The 27297-nt window shown below is 43.7% G+C and overlaps 1 protein-coding gene across 1 annotated transcript; it reads left to right on the forward strand.

Moving 5' to 3' along the window:
- The first annotated feature begins 2749 nt into the window (after window positions 1-2749).
- UHMK1 (U2AF homology motif kinase 1) lies at window positions 2750-27254 on the forward strand. Its single transcript, XM_053250664.1, has 8 exons — window positions 2750-3376; window positions 5964-6256; window positions 7282-7473; window positions 9211-9305; window positions 12902-12978; window positions 13830-13928; window positions 16686-16774; window positions 23193-27254. Exons 1-8 carry the CDS (start codon window positions 3103-3105, stop codon window positions 23337-23339), a joined length of 1266 nt encoding a protein of 421 aa, XP_053106639.1. The 5' UTR covers window positions 2750-3102; the 3' UTR covers window positions 23340-27254.
- Window positions 27255-27297: the final 43 nt, after the last annotated feature.

Consider the following 27297-nt stretch of genomic DNA (forward strand, 5'->3'; position numbering starts at 1 on the left):
CCATTATTGCAATGACAACAACTTATCTATTAACTATGAGAAATCTAAGGTCCTGGTTTTCACTAAAGCTAGGAAACTTTATAAGAGGGTGGTAAATAAGGAGAATATCGAGCAGGTTTATAAATTCAAATACCTTGGTATACATTTCCAATATAATCTCAAATGGAAATCTCAAAGATTGTATTCTATCTCTATTGCTCGTAAAACTCTCAACGCTTTTTTGCGATTCTACTATTCTAAAGGAGGCCAGTATATACCTATGGCTCTCCAAGTTTTTCGAGCAAAGATTGTAGCTCAATTACTCTATGGTGTCCCACTTTGGATTCAGGGAGAAACATCAGAGATGGAAATGGTTCAGTCATTATTTCTTAGGGCTATCTTTGGGGTACCCAGATGTGTACCTTACTCAGCATTATGTTTGGAATCTGGATCCCTTACTATTTTTTTTAAAGCATGGGAACTTACTTTCACCAGATGGATTAAACTTTGCTTGGATATTCAGGAGCCCTCCTATTTTTTGTTTCTATGGAGAGACTCCTTTCCTAGCCCTTGGCTGTCATATGTTAACAACAAAATATTGCAAATGGGTCTATCTCCCTCTGAAATTTTACTCCTGGGAAATGAGAAGGCGAAGGTTACACTTATGCAACGCCTTCATGACATTGAGCACCAGAATCTTGTTTCTAGGGGAAATAGGACCTGCTCTCCTCTATTTTTTGGTATCATGCCCCCTTCGGGGAATAGAGGTGCTAAATATTTAGCTTCCCTACACTTTTTAAAGTTTAGGATAGCTTTCACTAGGGCCCGTATGAATGTGTTGCCTTCAGCCCTTTTGGAAAAAAGATTTAACAAGGGATCGTCAGATTTTGGCCTATGCCCTTGTGGTGAAGGCCTCCCTGAAACAGTTTCGCATGTGCTGCTATATTGCTCCCTGTACTCTGATACCAGGAAAGAACTCATATTCCCTCTATTAGAGCAATTCCCAGGAAGAGCTGACCCCTTTTATTTGAATTTTTGTCTCGAGGATCAAGATAATGAGATTACTAAAGTGGTGGCGAAATTCTTCTATGTCGCTATCAGATTACGATCCTGTTTAAGATCTAATTTTTAGGAGCTATTGTTTTGTCATGATAATTATGTATTATATTACTGCTGGTATATTTTGCTTTTAATCTTGTTTCAATTTTTGTATGTTTTCTGTATGGCCTATGGCTGTAATAAACTGATTCATTCATTCATTCATTCATTCACTCCAAGGGGCCACTGGGGAGAGGGGCAAACACAGCCCCCCCTCCCCTAGTTACACCCCTGACTCTGCTTCCCTCACAGCGTAAGCTGCTATTTCAGGGAAATATTGCAAGTTCCACATCAAGGCAATGGAAATCCACCAGCCTGGATTATATAGGTCTTTGTTATTGTTCAAGCCATGGAAATATCTGCGGTAAAGGGGTTTCCATTTGTTTATTGTAGATTATTAAAATATTTTATCTTGCTCCACAATTAAGCCTTAAAACATAAAATACAGAAACAGCAAGAGCACCAATAACAATATTAAAACTAATGAACATTATGACCACTGACCTAAATTATGATTGTCATCTTTGAAAGGCATTCCTAAAAACACATTGTTATTCAAAGGAATCTAAAGGCACAGTGCCTCTGGACACATGCAGAGGGCCTTTCTGCTTGAATGGAACAAAAAAAAATTTTTTTAATGAAACAATTGAAACACACTGTGCCTGAGCAAATTGTTGAGATCCAAACAGAAGATGCCATACAGAGACACCAGCTCATCACTGCATGCTAGATAAGAATCAGAAAGACCGGAGTTTAAATTCTTGCTCAGTCAGTCCCTACCTCTCAAAGTTGTGACTGTGAAGGCAAAATTCTCTGGTGGAAACTAGTTTTGTTCTGAGAATTAGTTGTGCAGCTTTATTTCAGCACATATGCAAATGATGCATCTCTTCAATTGGCACCACCTTAATAAAATGACAGACTGATGAACATGAGTGTTCAGTTTATTCATTAGATTTTTATCTTATTCTTCCTCCAAGAAGCACAGAGGGGTATCCATGGTTCCGCTCACCTCACTGCATCCTCACAACAACCCAGTGAAGTAGGTTAGGCTGAAAAGTAAGTGACTGGCTGCAAGAAACCAGGGAATTGCATTAAGATACAACAGAGATTGGTGTCCTCCTGAACTGCAGCTGTAACTAGGAAATAGAAGAGATGGACAAAGACCTGGAAGAAAGATTGGGGGATGTCCAGTGGTGGCTGAAAGAAGAGAAAACAAACTGTGCTACCCAAAGTTAAGCTTACCTTGCTGAAAGGCTGAGAAGGAAGAAGTCAGCTCAGGAGAACAAGATTCATCTTCATTTCTTAATTCTTTTATATCATGAGTTCCTCATTAAACTCCTACTGCACAATAATTTAATTTTCGTTGTTCAGGGTTTTTCTCACTGCATCAGATGTGTCCAGATGCACATTAGACAAAACCCTAAGTACCTGTATTTATGATTGCGCCCTCCCCCACCCCCAATTCTGTTTTGATTACTCGGAGTCACATTTTTAGGTAAACGATTGACCTAACTGCTGTCTTGGGAGTAGAAAAATTGAAAGGGGCGGTATAATAAATACATAAATACGATCACCGTAGCCCGCCCACCACAAAAAACAACAACACCCAGAACTTGGAACTCAGGGCATGCGCAGAGCGCCCTTTCCATAATATCTCCAGGACTGCCCCCCCCCCCGCTCCGGCAGTGCCCTCTCCGAGTCCCTCAAGCCCGAGCCCTCTTTTTTCGCCCACTACAGGCTTGGCCCGAGGGAGCTGGCCCAGGCCTTCGGGCAGCGGATGCTGCTCCCCCAGCCCCTCTTCGTACAGCGCAGGTGAAGGAACTCCAGGAAGCCGCCTCCGCTCGGCGCACTTCAGGGCGTGCATCTGCCACTGCACCGCCGCCGCCTGACGCGCGAGGGACGAGGACCTGCTGCGGCGGCGGCTGCTGTTGTCCTGGTCTCCGTCCGCGGCGGGGACCCGGCGATGTGACGCGGCCTCCCCTGTCGCTTCTTCTTCTCCTCCGGCTCCTCCTGCCCTCCCTCAGGATGGCTGCGGCGGGGTCGCCTGTGGTGGAGGCGCTGGGGCGGCTGTGGCAGGTGCAGGCCCCGCTCGGCAGCGGCTCGTCGGCCGCAGTCTTCCGAGCGCGCTGCCTCGGCGACCCCCGCGCCCCGCCAGCCGCGGTCAAGGAGTTTCTGTCGCCGGGCTCCGGAGCGTTGGCGCTGGGGAGCCCCGGTGGAGGAGGCAGCGGCGGCGGCGGCGATTACGGCTTCCGCAAAGAACGAGCTGCGCTGGAGGAGCTGCGAGGTCACCGCAACATCGGTGAGAGGGAGGGAGCGAGAGCAGGCGAGGCCGGGAGGGTCGGCCCGGGGATGGTTGGGGGAGCGCCGGGCTAGCAGCAGCAGCAGGGGCCGCGGCGGCGGGTCGCTCCCCCCAGGTCACCGCCCAGCTGCGGTCATGTGGGGAGAGAGTTAGTAAACATGGCGGGCGGGCGAGCCAGGGCTTAGTCTGTGGTTTGCAGTCAGTGGGTCAGAACTTGGCACCGAGTGCGTTTCAAATGCAGCCCTCTGACATTTAGGGAACCAGACGCTGCTGCTGCTCAGATGCCATCGCTGACTGCAGAGGGGGGCCGAGAAGCAAGTGCTTCTCAACCCCAGCGCCTGTGCAGCAGAGAGAGACACTTGGCTTTTCACTCAACGGGAACACATCACAATCCTCAGCATTTGCTAGCTGGGATGCAACTACCTCCCCTATCCCTGGGCACTTCCTGTTATCCCTCTGCCTCCAGGATCAAGGAACCGCGAGCCCTCAGTGCACTTGGGAGCTATGGCTTGCTTCCTTTCCAAGAAGTGTCATGGTGGTCGTACCCCTACCTGTTTATCTGCCCTGGGCCCAGCACCTTTCTCTGCTGCTTATGATCGTTACTGGCTTGTGCAGGGGGTGGCTAGGAGGGACTGCAGACGGTATCAGTTCTTGCTGCAGTTGGTAGGTGTACAGTGTATCACACAGTGCAGCCAATGCTGCAATTGAATTGTGTGAACTGTAATATTTAATTAAGAGGAGTCCTCTGCTTCCATCTTTATCTCACCCCCTGTACTGGCTTCCACCAGCTGCCTAGAGGCATATACAAGTATCACCCACCAGAAACAATATGATCAACACTTCTGAAACCTGATCCTCTTCCAGGTATTGGAACCAATCCATGCCGTTGTTTTATAGTTTACAAATGAGGAATTAATAAAGGTGTTTTCTCACCTATCTAATCCAACATCCATTTGGAGGATTAGAAATTGTTCTTTTGACAGTCAGTATCTACCAGGCCTTTCCTGACTCCAGGACCACATCAAAAGTGTGATGTGACTAAGGGCCAAACTACTTATGTTAAACATCCCATCATTAATGCTGATGGCCTTAGCAATGGAATTTTTTTTTAAAAGAACAGCTGTGCGGGGTGGGGAGGGAATCCAGATGCCTGACTATGGAAAAGATTAAGGGTTAAAAAACCTCTTGCCACAGTTCCAATCTAGATCCAGCCCAACCCCATTCTGGTATTCTTGAAGAAAAGTCAAACCTATCAGCACTAATGATCATCTAGCTTGGCCCCAGCTCAGGACACACATTTTTTAAAATTTATTTTATTTATTTATTTAACATATTGTATAACGCTCAAAACACAAGTCTCTGGGCGGTTTACAACAAAACAATAAAAAACAACAAGTAAAAAGGTTAAAACATTACAACAATTTAAAATTTAAAACAGTGTTGAAACTATTAAAAACCATCAAACTATTAAAACAGTATCTAATTAAAAGCCTGGGTGAACAAATGTGTCTTGACTGCCTTTTTAAAACTTGTAAGAGGTGGGGAAGCCCTTATATATGCACATATGCACACACAAGTCTGACACTCCTACTCAGTGCATCTGATTTTTGCCAGGTATACAATATCAGGAACCTGTTCTGGCCCTTGATAGTCCTCCTGGTAATTTGGGAGAACTACTGAATCAGCATCAGCACATTCCCTATATAGCAAAACAATGCCCCAAATTTTATACAGCATTGTACTGGAAATGGTTTAAGTACTATTGATTGGTGTGTGTGTGTGTGTGTGTGTGTGTGTGTGTGTGTGTGTGTGCGCGCGTAAGCTTGAGCTAGAAACAAATGAAGCTCCTATGTGGACATGCCCTTCATGACTCTTGAGGAAGCACATCACAGTGCTTTAATCTTTCTTGACCTCTCAAAGTTGCTATCAAAGGGCAATTACAGATTGCTACGTGGTGGCTGCTTCTTAACCTTCTGCAAGATACATGCTACCATTCATTTGTCTAAACTTACTGTCTGGCCAGGTAATTTGAGGAATTGTACCTTCAATAACACATGACTCTCCATGTTGCTGCAGTCAATCAGTTTGCCATGTTGGATCTGTGCAAAATAACCAATCTGTTCTGGAATTTGAATTCCCTTTGTAGCCAGATTAATGTTGCCAATGACTGTCTCTGTAATTGAACCACAAACCAAGCTATACTGTAGTTAGTACCTTATTTGTTGCAACATATGAACTGTTTGGTCTAATTTGTTCTTCATCAGTTTCACTTTGGCAGTCAGTGGGACTGGAGGTACACTTCCAGGTTAGAAGGTATATCCCAATAAAAGAAGCAGAGGCCACTTATTTGGCAGTGGGGTAGGTGCCTGTCTACCCCAGTAGATAGGCACTTAACCTAGTACCAAATATATACCCTAAGCCCATATATATCCTAGAAAGAGTGCCTGAAACAAATGAATCCTGCATTTTGCAAATAGAACTTCTTGTTGGTAATTGTTGCAATGCTAAATGAAAAACTGCTCCCAAAGACTGTTGGTTCTACACTGTGTAACCCCTGCCAATATTTCTGGATATCTTCTCTTTGCAGTGACTCTCTATGGTGTGTTCACCAATTGTTCTTCTGCCAAAGGCCCATCATATTGCCTTTTATTAGAGTTGTTGGATGTCAGTGTATCAGAGCTGCTTGTGCATTCCAGTCAACATGGCTGCTCCATGTGGATGACCCAGCACTGTGCTCGGGACATCCTGGAAGCCCTGGCATTCCTCCACCATAAAGGCTATGTGCATGCGGATCTGAAGCCACGTAACATCCTATGGAGTGCAGAGGAGGGATGCTTCAAGCTCATTGATTTCGGACTCAGCTTCAAGGAGGGGAATCAGGTTGGCCAAGCTATACTGAAAACTTTTTAGCAGTACTTCTAGCGATCTCTCTCTGGAGGCAAGGAGGCCACCAGGGAGATAAGATGGCTGCAGGAAGTGAGTGATGAATATTTTCAGATGGTCCCTGACATGAGACCTAACTGCAGCATCACATTCTTATTTTTGCCCAGGCTTTCCCCCCTCTTTATACAGTATGATCCTTGGGTGGAAGGAAACAGGTGATAGTTGGGATTCCACCCCACCCCCCTTTTCAGAAAGCTAAAAGAGAGATTACTGCTGGTGACCTGTACACTCATCTAACTTTTGCCACTAGTAAACAAATTTTATATTGTTTTTAAAAACCTATTGTTAAAAAAACCAAAATAAATGTGTGTACAGCATAAAAGGTGGCACCTCTCTCAAAATATTGAATTCTATGAAAAACTGTTGTCTGTCTCCAACCATGAAACCATTTATACACTCATAAGCTAGAAACAAGAAACCTCCGTTCTGTTTGTATGTGCACAAGTGCACGCTCTTATTAAAATGTCTCCTGTATCCTTCGTGGAAAGAAAGAAGAAACCTAGATATATTTTTCATCACTGTTGACCAAGATGACTACCAAAAAAGTTTACTCTTCTAGCTATAGTAGTCTAGTGGCATGTACAGATTCCTTTTCACTGTTGCACAAAACATCTTAGCCATAGCACAAAATCTCTGTGCAGTTTCAAGAATTTTGGTTTGGAGAGGAAGCTTTTTAAAATTAGTTCTTTTTCTTTGCAAACTGTTGAAAAATGCTTGAGAAGGAGACAATATTATAACAAAAGGCTGTCTTTATAGAACTTTCTGCTCTTAGTAAAGCAGTACTAAGTGGACAGTCCCTATGGACCCACTGTCGGGGAATGGGGTGGGAAGAGAGGTAGGGAGATAGATATATTTATTTCTGTCAAAGACCAGGTATAAGGGAAGGTAATATAAAGCTGCAGAACCAAAGCAATTCTTAGTTACAAATATATAGTTCTAAAGAAGTGCTTGATCTTCCACAGGATGTGAAATACATTCAGACTGATGGGTACCGGGCTCCAGAAGCTGAGTTGCAGACCTACCTATCCCAGGCTGGACTGCAAGATGGAACTGAATGTACTTCTGCTGTAGATCTCTGGAGTCTAGGAATAGTATTACTGGAGATGTTCTCAGGAATGAAACTGAAACATATTGTCCAATCTCAGGAATGGAAGGTAAGTAGCTACACCTTACAGGAGATCAGTTTGCTTTTTGATCCCAGAAGACATTCTCCACTTTGATGCTCGATACTCTTCAGGAACTTTAAAAACTCCACCTCTCTTTAGGAAAGAAGTATATAGCTTGAATTTACCTTGCTGGACAGATGAAATATTAAAGCTTCTTTGATAAGCCTTAATTATCTATGAAATTAACTACAGTTAGCTTGGGGATGGCATCTGAACTGAAACTAATGTCCCTATAGTATTCCCCCACCTTTTAAAAATCTCCCAACCTAGTAACATCAGATGCTCACTGCTTCCTCTGTCCTAAGCCAGGTGTGTTTGTGCCCTCCTTCAGAGAAAAGCAAATACACTTGTGCTAACAAAATCCCAGGACAGGGAAGTATCAGAAGATCATCAAATCTAGCTCCCTCCCTTTAAGGCAGAATCCTTCACTCAGTAGGGCCCCATATATTTATCCACACAATCCAGACCGTACACTATTACCAGATCCCAAATATGGCAATCAAAGCATTAAACTAGATCTAAACCTATCCACAGAAGTTCCCTATTTGTTTTTCCTACTTGGAGGTGCCACAACACTTAGATTCAGTCTGTTGTGTGCCTTGGTTCAGTCTGCTGGATTGGCTGTGATCATCGTACAGGTGGCTGAAGAGGACAAAGGCAGAAATTATATGGACTGATTGAAGGATGTACATAATGTTTTGAGCTCGAAATGTTCCAACTCGAAATGGGCTGTTTTGTGCTCAAAACAGAATGCACTTCAAATGAAGGGCTTGTCTCAAGCTCAGAACATTTTGAGTGTTCCGAGTGCCATTTTGGAGGCCTGTTTTCCTCTTGCTGACTGGTTTTGGCACTGGCTTCCGATTGGCTTGCAATGCCCTTGCTTCTTGGCTGGCTTGTTAACATACGAATCAACTTGATTTATATGATAACAAGCCAACCAAGAAGCAAGGAGATCACAAGGCAATCAGAAGCCAGTGCCAAAACCAGTCAGCAAGGGAAAAACAGGTCTCCAAAATGGTGCTCGAAACACTCAAAACTTTCTTAGCTCATCCTGTCGGAACAACCGGCTCAACTGGAATAGGAGCATAGGAAGTTGCCATACATTGAGTCAGACCCCCGTTCCATCCAGCTCAGCACTGTCCACACAGACCGGCAGCGGCCCCTGCAAGGATGATGGAACATTCATGGCATTTGTGTTCTGCTGGGAATGGAATGCAAAGCCTGTTCTGTGCACATCCCTAGAATAATTTTAGGAATGTGTTTTACTGCAAAATGTGTGCTTTTATAATAAGATTCTTGATGTGCTGCAACTTTATTTGCTTTAATCTTGTATTATAAAGAAATACAATCGGGAAAGTTAAACAGTTTATTTTTTTATTTACATTTTATATCCCGCTCTTCCTCCAAGAAGCCCGGAGCGGTGTACTACATACTTAGGTTTCTCTTCGCAACAACCCTGTGAAGTAGGTTAGGCTGAGAGAGATGTGACTGGGTAGTCACCCAGCTAGTATCATGGCTGAATGGGGATATGAACTCAGGTCTCCCTGGTCCTAGTCCGGCACTCTAGCCACTACACCACGCTGGCTAGTTTTATCCTAAAGCTGAAATTTTAGGGGCTATCAGCAGTAACCAACTCTGCTACATCCCTCTTCAGTCTGATCACTACAAGGAGATACAGCTGTTGTTTTTGTTCTGTGACTCTTGTTTTCTTTCTCTCCTTTGCAGGCAAATAATTCTGCCATTATTGATCAAATTTTTGCCAGCAAAAGTGTGGTGAATTCAGCCATCCCAGCCTATCACCTCAGAGACCTCCTCAAAAGGTATGCTGTTGTGCTATTCTCCTTTCAAAGTAAGACATGAACCAGTTTTCTCTTTCTAAGCAGCTGTAGTATAGCCCCTAAATGTAGTTCAGCAGTGGAAAGTGCTACCTGCCAATGATGTGAGATTATCACTCTTTGAAAGTGTTTAAGAAGAAGTTGGGCAGCCACATGTCACAGAGGATTTAGGTATAAGAGGTTTTGTAGTGGAATGCTGGCTAGATGACCCACTGGGTGTCTTTCTGGGCCGCCTCTCGAGTATGGGAATCAGAAGCATTGCATTGCAGTGGTTCCGGTCCTTTCTTGGGAGGAGGGTCCAGAAGGTGGTGCTGGGGGACTGCTGCTCGGCCCCGTGGCCATTGGCCTGTGGGGTCCCGCAGGGATCGGTCTTGTCCCCCATGCTGTTTAACATCTACATGAAGCCGCTGGGAGAGGTCATCCGGGGACTTGGACTGAGTTGTCAGCAATATGCAGATGACACTCAGCTCTATCTCTCCTTGTCATCTGATCCTAGGGAGGTGGTGGATGTCCCGAATCGGGGGCTGGAGGCCATGATAGGCTGGATGTGGGCTAATAAACTGAAATTGAATCCGGATAAGACGGAGGTACTGTTGGTCAGTAGGAGAGCCAATCGGGATGAGGAGATTTTACCGGTTCTGGATGGGGTTGCACTCCCCTTGAAGGAGCAAGTACACAGCTTGGGGGTACTACTGGACCTGGCTCTGCTTTTGAAAGCTCAGGTGGAGGCGGTGGCCAGGGGTGCCTTTGCATGGCTTCGGCTAGTGCGCCAGCTGTGTCCCTTTCTCGAGAACGCAGATCTGGCCACGGTTACCCATGCCTTAGTCACGTCGCGGCTGGATTACTGTAACGCGCTCTACATGGGGCTGCCCTTGAAGAATATCCGGAAACTGCAGCTAGTGCAAAATGCGGCAGCTAGGGTTTTATCCGGAGCTACCCGTTGGGAGCACATCACTCCCATTCTGAAAGAGTTGCACTGGCTGTCGGTTTGTTTCCGGGTCCAATTCAAGGTGCTGGTTTTGACCTTTAAAGCCCTTAACAGTTTGGGCCCGGGGTATTTGAGGGACCGTCTGCTCCCAAGGGTTGCTGCCTGCTTGACAAGGACATCTGAGGGGGCCCTTCTCCAGGTGCCGACAATGAAAGAGGCCCGGCTGTCGTGCACTCGGGACAGGGCCTTCTCTGTTGCTGCTCCCAGACTTTGGAATGCTCTCCCAGTTCACTCCTCGGACTCCATCACCGCTTTTAGAAAGCTTGTTAAAACTTGGCTTTTTATCCAGGCTTTTACATAATCGTTTTTACTGCTGCTTCTGTGTGTTTTTACCTGTTGTATTGTTTTTATGCTTGTATTTTATAGATTTTAAATTTGGTTTATTTTTATATTTTTTAGCTTAATATTTTTATTGTCTTTTTATTGTATGTTTTAACTTTTGTAAACTGCCTTGGAGTTGACTTTTAACGAAAGGCGGTATATAAATGCAACAATAAATAAATAAATAAATAAAAATAATCCCTATATACAGTAAATAGGGCTCCAAGATTTAATTGCTGGGCTAATCAACTACAACTTTAGTCAATTAAATGATGTGGAGCATTTTGAATTAGTGACAGTAATTTTGCAAGAGGTGAGACTGTGAGTTAAGGACATACTTGTTTATTTGAGGTTATTTTGGTTTAGGTTTGTTGTAGTAGGGAATGAAACATAAAATAGTCAAGATTACCTTTCCTTCTAGTAATAAGTGGTAGCTTCGTTAAAATCTGCAGGTTAATGGGTACAGATGATTCATTCTCCTGGGCAGAAAGCAATACAAGAACATCTAGGGTCCTTAGAGAAGCCAATGGAATGTCCTTTTTTTAAAAAAGACATGGTCAAAACAGGGATGGCAGGGAAGAAAAAAATGACCTTCCATACAAATATTAAAATAGAACTCTTGAGCTCTGGGGACAGACAACAAATGAAGTGAAAATATAAATGCAGGAGGTATGTATATATTTTTCCTATTTCTGTAGCATGATTCCACAGAATAGTACTCAAAGTGCAACTATAAATAAAATAAAATAATACAATAATAAAAGTATGTTAAATATAATACATTCACTAACAAGCAGTCATAACTAGCTAATACCATTTATAAAATCCGCATAATCATAAAGCCATTGAAATCATAAATACAGCTGCATTAAGTGTTTCAAAAGGCCTAATGAGACAGATTTTCACTAGCCCTCTGGAAATCAGTAGAGATGCAGTATGATGGGTTTTACAGGGCACTCCATATCTGTAAAAACCCTCCTCTGAGAATAGACAGATGATGTAGTTAGTAGAGCTTCATCTAAAAGCATCCTGGGCCTATTCCCATTAGGGCTTTATAACAACAACAGCCAGTGTTGCATAGTCTATGAACACAGTTTAAGAGGTAGGAAGCCACATTCTGAACCAGCTGTAACTTCTGAATGTTCTTCAGTAGCAGACTTTTATAGAGCATGTGTGAAGCACTGCCATCCTGTCCAGATATAAACACCAGCTGGCCAGAAGTAGTGGAGGAAAGCTAATGTCATGGGATAGCTGCCTCAGCATGAAGGCCCATACCTTGCAAAAAAAAAATGTGTTTGGGAATAGATCTGGGGAAAGCATAGGAGTTGGGCAGTTGCTGTTGGTGAAGGCTCCCGCAACTGTCACTCTGCAACCCAGCAAATGTCGGTCTCATGCCTCCCATTCTTGCCAAAGGAGGGGTCTGTATTTGGGTGCCTCATGCTTATCTGAGAGAAACATGGTTGGGGTTTGCAAAGCCAGATCAAATGTGTGGTGATTCACAAACTATTTGCAATGAAGGAAGTGCTTGCCTGAGAGGTAAGTGCCTTGGGGCATACAATTTATATACAGTAGACAAGGGCTGTGTCTTCCGAGGCAGTGATACAAGGGATGATCCAGCCCCCAAGGTCCACAATATATTACAGTAGTTACTACTGAAGTTACTAGGGCATGGATGTCCCTGGCAAGACACCTGTTCTTCAAGGAAGAGGTGCTATCTGGATAGTCATTATACGGGTATCCAGTGTAACTATTGAAATGTACTCCTGCCCAAAGCCATTGCCTGGGAATCTAGCAAAACTAATTGCAAATTGCTATCAGTATGAAGCCATCTAAAATAAGCAAAATTACCACCTCTGGGTCTTGTAGATTGTCATCTTCCATTAGAAAGACAGAAAGAAAGACAGAAAGAAAGAAAGAAAGAAAGAAAGAAAGAAAGAAAGAAAGAAAGAAAGAAAGAAATGCTATTTAATCTCTCTCTTTTCTCCTCCCTCCCATCATCTTGGATGAATACATCTAATACATCAATTGTTGTAGCAATAAAGGACCCATTATTTATATTAATCTCGGTTGATCAAGGAAGCTGCCTCTGTTATTGCAGTGTTCCCTCATTCTGAATCTAAGCATGGATAGAGCACTTCTAAAAGTGTTTTGTTGTCTCCAGCAGATTGTTGTCTGGCCCAGCAAGGGGTGAAGTTGTGTCTCGTTTTTTTCAAATAGGCTGTGGATATGTTGTAAACGACAGTGTAAACTAAAGAATGCCTTTGCTTTCCAGCATGCTTCATAATGACCAAGAGAAAAGAGCTACTGCTACAAAGGCTTTGTGCAGCCCCTTTTTCAGCATTCCTTTTGGTAAGTTATATAAAAATTTTGTTTTGTGTTCGGCACTCATAAGTAATGCAGTCATAAGCAATCCCTTCATTCATTTTATTTTAAACTAGCTGACCTGGCTCAGAGCATCTGCGCCCCTCGTTCTCCCTGTATCTCCCCCCCCCTCTTCATTTGGTTCTCCCCCCCCCCACTTATAGGAATAGAGGAAGTTGTTATATACTGAGTCAGACCATAGGTCCATCTAGATCAGTATTGTCTACCCAGACTGGCAGTGGCGTCTCCAAGGTTTCAGGCAGGAATCTCTCTCAGCCCTATCTTGGAGATGCCAGGGAGGGAACTTGGAACCTTCTGCTCTTCCCAGAGCAGCTCCATCCCCGAAGGGGAATATCTTACAGTGCTCACATGTGGTCTCCCATTCATATGCAACCAGGGCAGACCCTGCTTAGCTAAGGGGACTAGACCAGCTCTCCTCTCAGCCCCATCTAAAAACAACATGGTTAGGTCTCTCTGGGTGAGAGTTAGGGCACTTTACCTATGATAAGCTGTGATAAAGAAGAACAGAAATATAATACTCTAGAGATTGATTCTAGCGATTCCACCTGTCAAGCAGTGTTCTTTCTAAGGTGTGTACATGTGCACGCACTCCCAAGTTTCTTTTTAATGACTGCTAAGTTAATTTTAGATCCCAGTCAGGGATTAGGAAGACCCCATTCTGAATGCACATCTGCACACACACTGCCTTGATACTGCCACCCAGAACAAAATTCATTCCACGCACAGATGAAAAAATTTAGAGGAAATGCTGCTGTCAAGTGCAGGTTTCTTTCAGCATACTGACTACTTTGCCCTTTAACTATATGCTATTTAAACAGCTCCCCATATTGAGGATCTGGTGATGCTTCCAACTCCTGTGCTAAGGTTGCTAAATATTTTGGGTGATGCTTCTCTTCAGTGTGAAGAAGAATTTGAAGGTTAGTGCACAATTCTTTTCCATATAGTTCCTCATTCTAAAGTACACTGCAAAATATACTAGCAGATAAGATGGTTTAAGATGCAAAAGGATTATTCCCTAGAGATGCCAGTTCCAGAGGATGGCAACTTTGGGAGACAATTCTTAATTTGAGCTGGGGAAATGCATGCTGCAGCATCCACACACATTTTGATCTATAACCTTTCTGTTCTGTCCTATCCATCAAGGAATTAGGGGTGATGAACCTTTTTTCACTCCCATTTAATCTTCAGAACATCTCTATGAGTTAGATTAGGTTGACTGGCCCAAGGTCAACCAGTGAGCTTCACACATAAGTGGGTAACTGAATCTAGGTCTCCCCAATTGTGGTCTAGGAAAGGAAAGGTTGTGCTAGTAAGTCGGTGTCAACTCCTGGCAACCACAGAGCCATGTGGTTTTCGTAACAGAATACAGGAGGGGTTTGCTATTGCCATCTCCCACGCAGTATGAGATGCCTTTCAGCACCTTCCTATATCGCTGCTGCCCGATATAGGAGTTTTCTATATTCTGGGAAACACACCTGTGGGGATTCGAACCAACAGCTTCCTGCTCTCTAGGGAGGTTACTTCCCCGCTGTGCCATTAGGTGGCCAATTGTAGTCTTAACACTGATCATAATCACTGTACCACATTGACTTACTTTTGAGGGGATAGCTGGGTGGAATGGGGCAAATAATTTCTATGCAAGCATGTTTAAAGCAGGCTGGGCAAACCTGGCCCTCCAGCTGTTGCACTACAACTCCCATCATTGCCAGCCACAATAAATTGTGACTGGGGTTGATGGGAGTTGTAGTTCAACAACAACTGGAGGCCCAAGTCACAAGCAAGTCCATGACCAATATTTTAAATAAATCAGTCTCCTGAAGAGTTTGGATAGAACAAAATGTTGTTGTTGGGAGGTGGGTGGCAGGAAGGCACTCAATGCTTTTGTGGCCAGTCCAACTCAATATAAACATGGACTGCCTGGAAGCGGCGGGGCATCACCAGAACCAGAACACCAACCACCTGCCTCAAGCTGGCCGGTCTCAAGAACAAGGTGTGGAGAGCACCAGGTGTTGTGCAGCCATGGCTTCTCTTGTTGCTCCACAGCAAGCCTGGAGTTGCCAAGCCAGAGGCAGCTCAGAGAAAAAAAGCAGCCAGGATGTGAAGCAAAAGAGGACAAGAAAGGTCTTGGCTGAACAGTATCCTTTTGGGGCCACTAGAGGGCAGTGTGGTATAGGAATGTCACCATACTCTGTAAGCCTCAAGGATCCCTATATGACAAGGCAGTCTCCTCTCTTTCTGACTTATAAAATTGGAGATCGTATGTACAGCGTGCTGCATTCATGTTGGGAGTGGAGACCTTGCTCTTTGAGGTTGACCCCAGTTCAACCGTGACTGTTATAATGGCAGGTGCATGTTCTCAACCCTGTGTTTTGCCCATATAACAGGGATGTGGAACGGTAGCACTTATACAGAAGGGAAGGTAGAAGGGATGGATGTTTAATCCCTCCCCCAACTCTTAATTCTCCCCTTCAAGTGCCCTTCCCCCCCCCCAGCCTTTTTTGCCCATTGAGTCTCTGTTCTAGTTTTGGAGCCTGGCTGGGGGGGGGGGGGACTATTTAAAATTATCTGGAAGCATGCTTGTAGAGGAGACTCAGCAGAAGGGGTCAGCACCTTCCTCTTGAGCCACTGCTGTATTTTTTAAAAAATGCACATTGCTCATTTGACTAGAATCTAAAACTACAAGAGCAGATGATTCTCCCACCCTCCTGAGCTTAGAAACGGGGAAAGGCCCTCCACTGCTGCTTCATCTTCTTCCCTCCTCCCCTGCCCACCTGCCTGTCTGCCTTGGTCGCTGCCATCACATCCAATTTTACTCTTCCTCCCTCCTCCCTTAGAGTGAGAGCCAAGCCGCTGCGTCCCTTTCCAGCATCGATCAACACTAGGAATTACTGGGCATATGGACAGCCACTGCTAACCACCACATAATGCTTGTGCACACATGCTTCGGTCAGCTCAGGCTGACAAGGATGCACTGTGTGGAGGGCGGCAGCAGCAGCTCTTGCGTTGAGCACTTCTTAGTGCCGAGAGCTGCTAAGGAGGAGCAGGCTTGTATGTTCAGCCCTGGCTGGTGCTGTAAAGGGAGGCAGGAGAAGGAGGTGGAAACATGCCATTCAGTGGGCAGTAGTGGCAGCTTGTCATGCTTGCTAGAGGGAGAGGCGCTCTCACCAGAGCGTGTGGGGGAGTGGAGTTGTGGACTTTTGCAAATAAGTTGGTTGCCTCCCTTGCTCAGTCTTGGAGGGACTGTTAACAACAGAAATCAAGATGCTGTTTCTGCGTAAGTCTATACAGACTTTTTATATTTTAGAAACATTTTATTTTGCTCTTCATCTAAAAATGTGTTGGAGAAAAATACAATAAGAAATGAAAATTAAAGAATGTGTCTGTATGTATGCATAAAACTATATGGAGCACTAAGTTTGTGGAAATGCTTTATGTGCTTACAAATGTAATTAATATCTTTCCTTTCCAGCAAGGAGCTTAAATCTGTGGTTTAGTCTTGCAACAGCCCTTTGCAGTAGTTCAGACTGAGATGTAATTACTTGCCCAAGGCCCCTAAGGAGCTTCATAGCTGCATGAGCATGCTGCAAATAGGATTCCTATGTTTAAGTCTAGCGCTACACTACACCAGTTCTTTGGCATATGTCTCCAATTTGGTTTCTTTTCTGATTCCACAGATACAGTGGATGACATAAGAGAAGAATGTTGCAGATATGGACAGATTGTTTCCCTGTTTGTTCCAAAGGACAACCCAGGCAAAGGCCAGGTAAGTACATGAAGATGTGGACATAAATCTTGGAGGTGTGAAGTTGACCCACTTACGTATTCAACCCTTGCCCTTCCTCTCTGTTTAAGGCAGCTGACTTGGGCTAGCTGAGTTTATAGAACAGCTGCTGAACACTTCTTCTGCCAGTAATGTGGTGAATCTGTTGTTGAAAAAGCAGCTCTCGTTCATTATCTCCTGGTATCAAATATACCATTTTTTGAACAAGCTGCTTTTGTGTGTGGTGGCAACTTGGGTATTTTTCAATGAGACTGATTCTCTGGTTTCCCAAGCTGGTTTTCAAACTGAGCCTTGGTTACTCTGCTGGGTGGCCTACACTAAGAGTTAAACTGGGGGAGTACATTCCTGTTGATTCTACTAAACTTCTCAGCACCTTTTGATACCATTGACCATGATATTCTTCCAGACTGCCTGTCTGGGGTCCAACTGGGGGCACCATTTGGAGTGGTTCTGCTTCTTCATGGAGGGCAGGTTTTAGGTGGTAGTGCCAGGAGACAACTGCTCATTGCCATGGCCTTTAGCAGATGGAATCTTGCAGGGTTCCATCTTATTTCCCCATGCCATATAACATCTACACAAAATCACTGGGGGAGGTGGTGCAGAGATTTGGCATATAGTGTCATCTGTATATGCTGATGATTCTTGAGTCTATCTCCTCTTCTGTCATATTCTAGAGGAGGAGCTGGGTCTCACGATCAGTGAGACCCGGTTTGTAAAGGTAAGCGGGGAGAGCAAGCTAAGTCCACTCTCCCCGCAGACGCGCAGGGTGGAAGCCCTGGGTGGCCAGATCGGCCACCCACACAACTGCCAGCTCCATGACGGAGCCGGTGGGGGCTGGGAGGATCGGGGGCCACATGGGCCCCAGAAGCTCCAGTATGCCCTGCGTGAGCGCACCGGGCATACTGGGGAGACCCCTGCTTTTCGACCTCCCACCGGGGGTCTACTCGTGAGTAGCTGCGCCGCAGAGCCACACCACAGCTACTCATGATTGCTTAAACTGGGTTGCGGAGCACTCGCTCTGCAAACTTGGTTTAAGCACGAGGCTACAGAAGCGGGTGACCCGATTGCAAACCACCAGGCTTGCAGCCTCTGCTAGCCCAATTTTCACCCATTGTGTGAATAACCTCGAGATGTCAAAGTCCTAAATCAGTATCTGGGGTTAGTAATGGACTGGGCGTGGGCTAACCAACTGGAACTTGATACAGACGAGAAAGAAGTGCTTCTGGTAAGCAGTACCACTGATTGTGGGATAGGAATACACCCTGTTTTGGAAAGTGTTGCACCTCTCCTAAAAAAAATAGGGCTTGCAATTTACAGGGCTTGCATTTGGGGTGTTCCTTGACCCAGCTTTGCCCCAGATGGTCAGTTGGTAAGTGTGGGCAGAAGTGCTTTTGTGCAGCTTCAGCTGAGCCCATTTCTGGAGAAGAAGGACCTCATGATGATCACATGCAATGACTATGATGTTCATTGTTGCATCGAGTTTGGATTACTGTAACAAACTCTACATGAAGCAGCCTTGGGGAAAATGCTCAGAAACTTCAGCTGGTCCAAACTTTGACAACTAGAGTTCTGTCTGGGGCCAGCTTTCTGGAACATGTGACTCCACTGCTATTCAAGCAGCATTAGTTTCCAGTCAGTTTCTGAGTCCAATGTAAAGTGCTGGTTTTCACCTTTTTCACCCTCATCCAGATTTTGGGGTAGATTTCCACCCCTAGCTGCGTAAAAGGTGCATAAACAAGAAAACCACTGCACTCCCATTTATGTTCTTGTCAAACCCTTGCCTGCACTTTGGTACATGATATATCCACATGTATGGTCCCTCACCAGTTACGATATTTATATTAATACAAAGATGACACAGGGTAGAAAACAATGCCCAGATGAATGGGCTTTCTGTGTTGGGGTGGTTTCTATCCCATGCCCATTATAAGTCAATTGGGAGAAAAACCATCCCAGAAATAAATGGGCTTTCTATGGTGGGGTGGTTTCTATCCCATGCCCATGTTAAGCCATTTTCTCTTTGGAAACTTTAGTTTTGTTTCCCCTGATGAAGATGGTGTCTCAAAACCAGTCTGAGGCACCACATAGTTCTGTGTTCCCGAGTTAGGGCAGATAAAACCAGCCCCTCTCACAATGTCAGACCTAGTATTTGGAACCAGTAAATCATTCAGAAGCAGCTGATCTCACAAAAGCAGGAATTTTAGTTAGCAGAACAAAGCCAGGAGGATCAAAACAGCAGCAACCACAAAAATTCAGCTTCAGTAAGCCTGGCATCAATGGATCAACTATCCACAGTACATCTCTGGTCTTTTCCCATTTCTTCTAGTGGGATACAAACCAGAAAAGAAGGGGAGTCCACTGGAACTTGGTTCCAGGTGGAGAGGGCAAGAAGATATAAAGGTGGGCTGTGTGACACTGAACAATCTACTGAACCTCACTCACCTGCCAGTGAAGGTACCACTGGGTTACATAACAAGCAGGAATGGCAAAAGGTGGTCTACAACCAGTCTGTCAGTCACCCACTACACAGTGGTGAAGTGGGTCCTCTGGTGAGAGTCCAAACTAAGAGACGTTTAGACCAGCAGAAGGAGGCAGTGAGTGAAGCAACTCCAAATATATCCTGGAGAACCACTGCCAGCTTCTAGCTACTGCCTAGTAACAGATAGTGCTGCTCTAGGTGGACCAATGGTTGGCAGTAGGCAGCAGGTCTTCTTCCTGCAACTTGATGATCGCACATATGTAGGGCAATGTTCATCTGAACCTACCCTCAGAGAATTGTGGTGAAGGATAAGTTTTTAGCCCAGTGTATAACTGGCAGAGGCTCTCCTGTAGGCTTCTGCGCATTCAGAAAATTTGGATCCGATTTCGACTGTGTCGGATTCTGATTCTCTGGGCTCTGGTGATGTCAGATATCAGATTGGATTCCAAATCCAAATTCTGATTTAAATTATGATCCCACCACCACCACCATAGTGGTCAATGGGGAAATTGGTATGGGGGGCACCAGAAATCACTGGATGTTCCTTGAGCCTTGAAACATCACACATGTGGGGAAGGCGATCAGGGACCCCTGTAGTGAATTTGAAGAGAATTTGCCAATTCGCTGGTGTTTGGTGAATTTTTGAAATTTAGGGGGAAAGTGGCTAAAAATAGTGACATCTGGCTTGTTTCAAGCAAGAACTTTACAAAAACCTCTGAAACTGAAGACCCTCCTTAGACCATCATTACACCAGCATATGAAGGAATCTGCCCTTTGCCTTTATGAAAAGGGATAACAGCATGCCCCTTTTGCCTCCCCTTTTATATTTCTGGAATGGATGGACATACAATTATGAAATCTGGCACCCATGAAGTCCACATTGGCAGGACTCTGTTATTATTTTCAAAGCTATGGGGTTACTCCTCTAATTTTTTTAGTAAATTGGGGGAGGGGAGGCTTAAAACTGTGAAATCTGGCTTGTCTCAAGCCAGAACTTTACAGAAAGTTCTGGATCTGAAGCCCCTCCTTGGACCATCATTCTACCCCCGCCCCATGTGGAGGGAAAAGGACATTTCTTTGATTGTATTTTTTCCCCTTCCCCATTGCAGGAATAGGCAGACCTTTTGAAAGGGATTAAAAGGACTTCACATCTTTTAATCTTTTAATGGCTAGAAGGGAAAGTGAGAAAATCTTTCTAACCACAAAAACAGGAACATTGAAAGTACTTTCACTTTTACTGACTGTGTGCTTCTGCAATGGGGAAGAAATTTTTTAACAAAAATTTCAAGAAGTCACCAAAAATCAGATAATTAGTCTGTATTCTTCAAATTATTTACAGGGGGCTCTGACCTCCTTCTCCACATGTATGGCAAGCTTCAAGGTTCTAAAACCAACCGGTGATTTTTAGTGAATTTATTTCAATTTCCCCATTCACTTCTATGGAGGGAAATACTATTTTTTAAAGTTTTAAAATGGTGTTTTCCGTCATTTTGTACTTCTGACCTCCCGACATTACTCCTTACATGAATTTTGACTCCCCAACATCATATGGGATATTTCTAACCCAATATCAGAAAGTCAGTGTCGGATTGGAAATGTCAGGGTTTTGTTTTTTTTTATAATCAAGTTTGCAAATTTTGGATGAATTTCCAAACTAACTTTGCACAGGCCTAGCCTGAGGCCATTTGGCAAAAGGCTCCTTGGTTGGCCACTGCCCTCTGCCACTCAAGAGTCCTCTCCCTCCAAAAGAAACACAAGCTAAAAGCATTGCATTTTTAAACTTTTGAATTTTTTTCAACCTCCCCCTGTAAAAACAACACTAAGAACATTATTATAGCCACTTCATCGAACCCCTGTTGACACTCCCACCAAAATGCACCGCAGGCTTCATTTTGTGAACTCCAAAATTCCAAAGTATTTCCAAAAATAATGTTATTTTTATTTTTTTAATTTTAATTCTTTTTAAAAATACTTTACCAATCCAATTTAAAAAAAATAAAAATAAAAATTTTGATTCGGATTTTACCGATATTTACAATTTCATGCAATTTCAGATAAAATCTGAATTTTTAATTCCAAATTTGCACAGGCGTACTCCTCTGAGCAAGGGCTTGACCTTTGTAGGCACTGTGAGACACAAGTCAGACATACCTCCAGAGGTGCAACCACATACACAAAGGGAAGCACTGTCCTCTGTGTTTGGCTTGGATGGACAGAAGACATTGTTACTGTGTATACCCAGGAAGTGTACCCCCTGCCCCCACGGCAGCTGACAAGAAAACAAGCAGAAGATGTGATGATTGTGTGTGACTGGCCTGTAGAATGCACTTGACCAGCTCCCAGATTGCCTTTAGGTCATCACAGTGTGTTCTTTCAGCTGAAATGCAGAAAACAAAGATGTTGAAGTATGGAGCCTCATTAGAGTGGGGTATGTAATTATCATTAACTTATAGATAAGAAACATTCAAATACTTCAGCAATTGAGGCTCTCATTGGGGACAATATTGATTAGTTATCAATATTGTTATCTCTCTAGGAGTGTTAAAAGAATTTATTATTGATATGTAAAATATGGATAAGCATCCTCCTAACAACAAAATTGGAATTAATACACTCTCTGCATTGACCCCATATTTTAGCAGCATTATCTGCACTGTGGCATTATCTGAACTATTAAGTAAATATCAAAATATCAATTAATATAAACACACCTGTTCTATAATATTGCATTGTGTACCCACAGGTTCTAACAGCATCTCGTTTGCCCTATGCACTTCAAATATTTCCCATTTCTTTTTCTTTCTTTCTTTCTTTCTTTCTTTCTTTCTTTCTTTCTTTCAGGTGTATCCGTCGCTAATCTCATGCGTGGCAGCTCTCACAAGAGTTTGCAAGCAGCTGCCCGAATAGCGACAGGGACAGGGGAGAAAACAGCAATGGCGGCGGGCAGGAGGAGGGGGCAGGCCGGTGGGTGGAAGGAGGCGGCTGGCCAATGGACAGCCAGCCTAAGAAGGTGGGGGGAGGGCGGACGGGGAAGAAGACGGCCTGTGGGCTGATGGGAATGGGAAGAAGATGGCCAGCGGAGAGTGGGGGAGAAGACGGCAGGCAGGGGAACAAGAAGAAGGCAGGGGTGGACGTGCAAAAAAGTGGCAGCGGGGTGGGGGGGGAGGGAGAAAGCGGCGGTGGCGGCGAACTAGAGGTGCCGATGCTCTTTGCCCGGCCCAGCTAGTTTAATATATTACCTGTATAACATGCTCTTAGCAGCATGTTATAGCAGCATGAAATTCTTACAATCTTTCCTTACCAACTAAACTAATATACTGTATTTAATATCTTTAACTTTGTTTCTTATCTTATAATCTATGAACTTTTAATACACTCTGAGTTCATTTGGGAACTGATAAAATATTCAATTCTGATGTCTTAGAGAGCAATCAGACATCAGGAATATCAATATGGTATGGTATTCCAACCATTCTTCCTCAAGTGGGGGGGGAGTTGCATGAACAGTGTTACTGGAAAAGAGAAATGATCCAAGTTTTCTGGCTTTGGTTTTCAGTTTGCCAAAGAGCTAAGCCTCTCAATGTGCCTCTTGGCACCCCTGCAAGCTTTTGCTTCCTGCCAGTAACTCTTCAGGCCGTGCCTCCAAGCTGTTATATTTGAGAGCCACCCCCTACTACCTACTTGATCCAGAAGGACAGAAGTTGCCATTCTTCTGTGGAAAGAAAGATGGTGGGGTACTGGTTTCTTTCAGGGGGCAACAAAGAAGTGGAGTATCAGCCATGCTATAGCTCCACCATACATCTTCCACTTCTCTTACTTTCTGCTTACCTTGATCTTTTCCCATCCTAGAATAAGAATGTTGGGTACATTTGTGTGCAAAAAAGCAAAGGGGATTAACATTCCTCTGTGTGTCTTTTTCAGGTCTTTGTTGAGTATGCAAATGCTGGTGATTCCAAAGCTGCCCAACAAGCACTGACTGGAAAGAGATTCGATGGCAAGTTTGTTGTGGCTACATTTTACCCACTGAGTGCCTATAAGCGGGGGTATCTTTACCAAACTGTGCTTTAGTCTGCAAGAGCAGTCAGGAGAGATATGTGTACCCAAATCTGCCTGGCTTTGCCTGAGTGGTGGTGTTATCTTCAGAGATAGAATCCACATGTGTCCTCTCCCTTTCCCATTTTGTGGCTTGCAGAAGAGGCCCCGATGTTTTTATTTTGCTGCACTTGAAATCTGCCTTCCCCTTCCCCTTGGTCGACTGATTTCTGTGGTAACCACAATACTATGAAATGGATGTCTGAGATTAAAACAAAAAAAGGCAATGTGAAAGTCTCAAAACAACATTGATGGTTAGACACTTAGCTCAGCGTTACCGAGCACTGAATGGTGGTGTGAAGGGTTGATTTTTGTCTTAAAGATTCCGTGAAGAATCACTGAGCTTCTCATGCCACACGTCTTGGCAGAAAGCAGTGGCATTTGCTTTTCTTAGTATCAAGGACCAAGGTTGAAAACCCCAGGAAGCTTTCAAGGCCTTCATGCACTAAACTTGAGCCTGTAGAGGTGCCTCTGCAAAGATTCTCAACAACTTCAGTAGTGTGATCCCTGCATTACAAAATGACATTGGCCCAAGAACAGGACTGCGATCCTTAAAGCAAAGGATCTGTGGCAAGGTAGCCTTGCCCAAATGCACTTTGCTGGGTAGAGACAAGAGGCTGGACAGCCATTCGTTGAAGGTATTGATAGCACGTGCTGCTTCTAGCCATTCCTTGAAATGTGCGGTGCCCTTCCTCCTAGAGACTTGTAAGCATGGTGTTATTTGCCTTCATAAATCCTTGGGATTCTTCAGTCATAGACACAAAGTTGACTGTTAATTTCTGGTTTTCACATCCTGCCTTGATTTCTAATCTGTGATCTATAAAGTAGGTGAGAGGGAGGTAACCTGTACTGACTGAAATACATGGGCTGGCATCCTGACTAAAATATTCAATGGAAATCTCATTGAAATTAATAAGACAGGTTAGTTAAGACTAACTTGCCTATTAACTTCAGTGGGACTTCTATTGAGTAATTTAGTCAGGATATCAGCCATGGGTTTGTCTATTCATTCATTCATTCATTCATTCATTCACCCACCCATCCACCCTGTATGCTGGATTTTGTCTGATGTAGGTTTTGGGGAAGTGATATTCCTGATTCTGGAAGACTAAGATTCTCAAGTCTTGTTGCGGGGTGGAGGGGAAGAGTGCAGTATTAGCTTCCCACTTCCACAGTTTTACTGGGTTTCAGTGCTCCCTTGCCCTTTTACGTCTCCATAACCAGGTTGAGTAGAATGGAAAGCGGAATTCCTACCAAACATGCAATGTCTGAAGAGGGCTAGTGTACTGGAACATGATTAAACCTTGTGTGTTCTCTTTTTAGACAGTACTCTTTTTTAGTAGGAATTAGTAAGCAAAGCTGATTCTTATATCTGCAATCCCACTTGTTAGAAAACACCACACTACATGAAAGCAGCATTGGGCACTTTCCTGTGGCTGCTGTGATACTTTGATTTTACATGCATTTAGAATCCCCACACTTAGGTCAGATTGGCTTGGAAATGAGTGGAGCTGTTTCCCCCAAAAACCCAGGAAATATTTCAGAAGTATTCATTTCAGAATCAATATAAATTCTCTAATATCCACCCCCATTTTCACAGGTCCTCTAAACTCTTCATCTCACCCCTCCTTTCCCTTTAAACCCTGCTTTCTTTGCTAGTGCTGTGAAAGGGAAGTAGAGGGTAAAGAAGATACAATCCCAGAAACTGCTGGTAGGCAAAAATCCTCTTGGGTCAAAAGAGTCCTTGAACACAAAAAGTGTAGTACTCCAAATGAGATTTAGAGGTGGGGAGGGGGAGGAATCCGAGTATTAATGATGTATGGAAAAACAACCAAAATACATGCAAGGATAAACAAAATAACCATGAAACTATTAATATACAATTTTTTAAAAACTATATACTACTCAGTAAAATCACTCTGACTTCATTGAACATTATATAATTTGTTACTTCATGTTGTAATTTTTGCCCCTTTGCTGTTCTGACTATTACTGAATACTACATAAAGAGTTTTGATAAAATTTGTGTATTAATAGTTTCATGATGGTTGTTTTGTTTATTAGATATCTTTGAATGTATTTTGAGTTTTTCCATACATCATTAGTACCCAGATTCCTTCCTTTTTTCCCTTATCAAAAGAGTCTTTGGCAGAAGAATGGATATTTAGCCACTACTAATAGTGTTGGGGAGGGCATCCTTGCACAAAACTAGGTAGTGGGGAAAGAGATGTGGGGCTTATGGAAGTCAGGGGGCTAAGCAGAGAGTATGTTCTTTTTTGGGCTCACCCTTTTTTGAGGTAAGCAAAGCAAGCCCCCTAAACTCGTATTTGGCTCTGAGCTCAAAAAACTTCAGCAACATCTCTACTCACTAACATTTCTACATGAGTCTCTGTAATTGATGTTAACCTTGCCAGATGGAACTCTTGAAAAAGGTGCCACTAAAGAGTCCAAATGACTCTACCTGCAGGCTCCACAATTTCTAGCTATGTCTACCTAGATACCTGCATTGTAGATACTTGTGAAATTCTGGAGGTATTTTTGGTGTCCAGGACTTAATTATGCCCATTTTTTTTACTAAATTGATTGATCGTGGGGAATGTAATGATGGTGTTGATACATTGATCCATGGGATAAATCTCTTTATTGTAGATAGACTTGTATACATATGTACAAGCACGCACCCAGATGATGACTTTAGGTATGGATGCAAGTCCATCAGATATTGTCTCAAGCCAACGTAACATTAAGAGATAGAGGAGCAAGTGTTTGTGGCTTTGTGGGGTGGTGCAATAGTATGTTGACCTAGGAGGCTGGGTTAGAGGTCTTGTACCTGCATTTGGGTACAATCACAGGCCTCATAGGCAGCGACCAGGTCACAAGAAGAGATGCACAGCCTCTGGGAAAGAGAGCACCAGCATCAGATACATTCTTCCTCACAGTTACTCTTGCATTACCAGGACCAGACTTCTTGACAAGATGGCTTATTGGGTGAAAGCTGATCCCTCCTTGGCCAACTTTTCATTCGCTTTGTGAATATAACTTTAACTGACAGAGAAGGATGTGTTTCTGATTGGAGGGTGGGGGGAGGAGGTCTGGCCACTGTAAGGCCTGGACCACCACCTTGCATATTGTTTTAAACTTTCACAGTTTCAAGCCAAAAGCTCTGAAAACTATTATTTAAAAACTAAATTTGAGAGTCAGAAAATTTTGAATAGTGTACCAAATTCCAGATTTGCATCGGTGGTGGATGTGTACACTAGACGCAGTCATAGCTTAGGTGGGTACCTACTGCATGACAAAACATGATGGCCTCTGCAAAGAAACTGGCTGTTGAAATCTTTCTGCCTCATACTTTGTGAATTGTATCTACTCTGACATGTTGGATTGACTTCTTCAGGGACCATCTGGTCTCTCTTCTCTCCCAAAGGTTCTGCCACCACCATTCTGTGCTTGCTATATGAGCTTATGCTTAGCAGTGACACACTGTAGATTTGCTGCCCTGCTTGCTGGGGGACTAGACATTTTTCTAGTAAATTTTAAGCCACAAGCTACAACTCCACTAAAACTTGAAGGTCTTTATACTGTATGTGCAGACCGTTCTGTCTGAAGACCAGTGCATTTGTTGAGCCATACATCTGATCTGGAGTCAACTTTGTTCCCAGTTAACTTCCATCTGTCTGCCTTAAGAAAGATACTACAGCACTGCCTGTCTTACTGTATTTTGACTGTTGGAGTGTTTACATGTTTCCTTTGCAAACTGTTCTGTAATCAAATGTCTTCTGTTCAAATTATTTAAAGAAATCTGCTGCTCTGTGCACCACTGCTGAGCAGTTCTGCTTGAGAAAGGTGACTGTTAAAGTACAACTTCAATTAAAAAAACAAGCAGATGTGTTCCGTTGTTGAAATATTATACCTATTTAAATCAAGCTATCTT

Source organism: Hemicordylus capensis, chromosome 4 (assembly GCF_027244095.1).
Source record: "Hemicordylus capensis ecotype Gifberg chromosome 4, rHemCap1.1.pri, whole genome shotgun sequence".
Lineage (NCBI taxonomy): Eukaryota > Metazoa > Chordata > Lepidosauria > Squamata > Cordylidae > Hemicordylus > Hemicordylus capensis.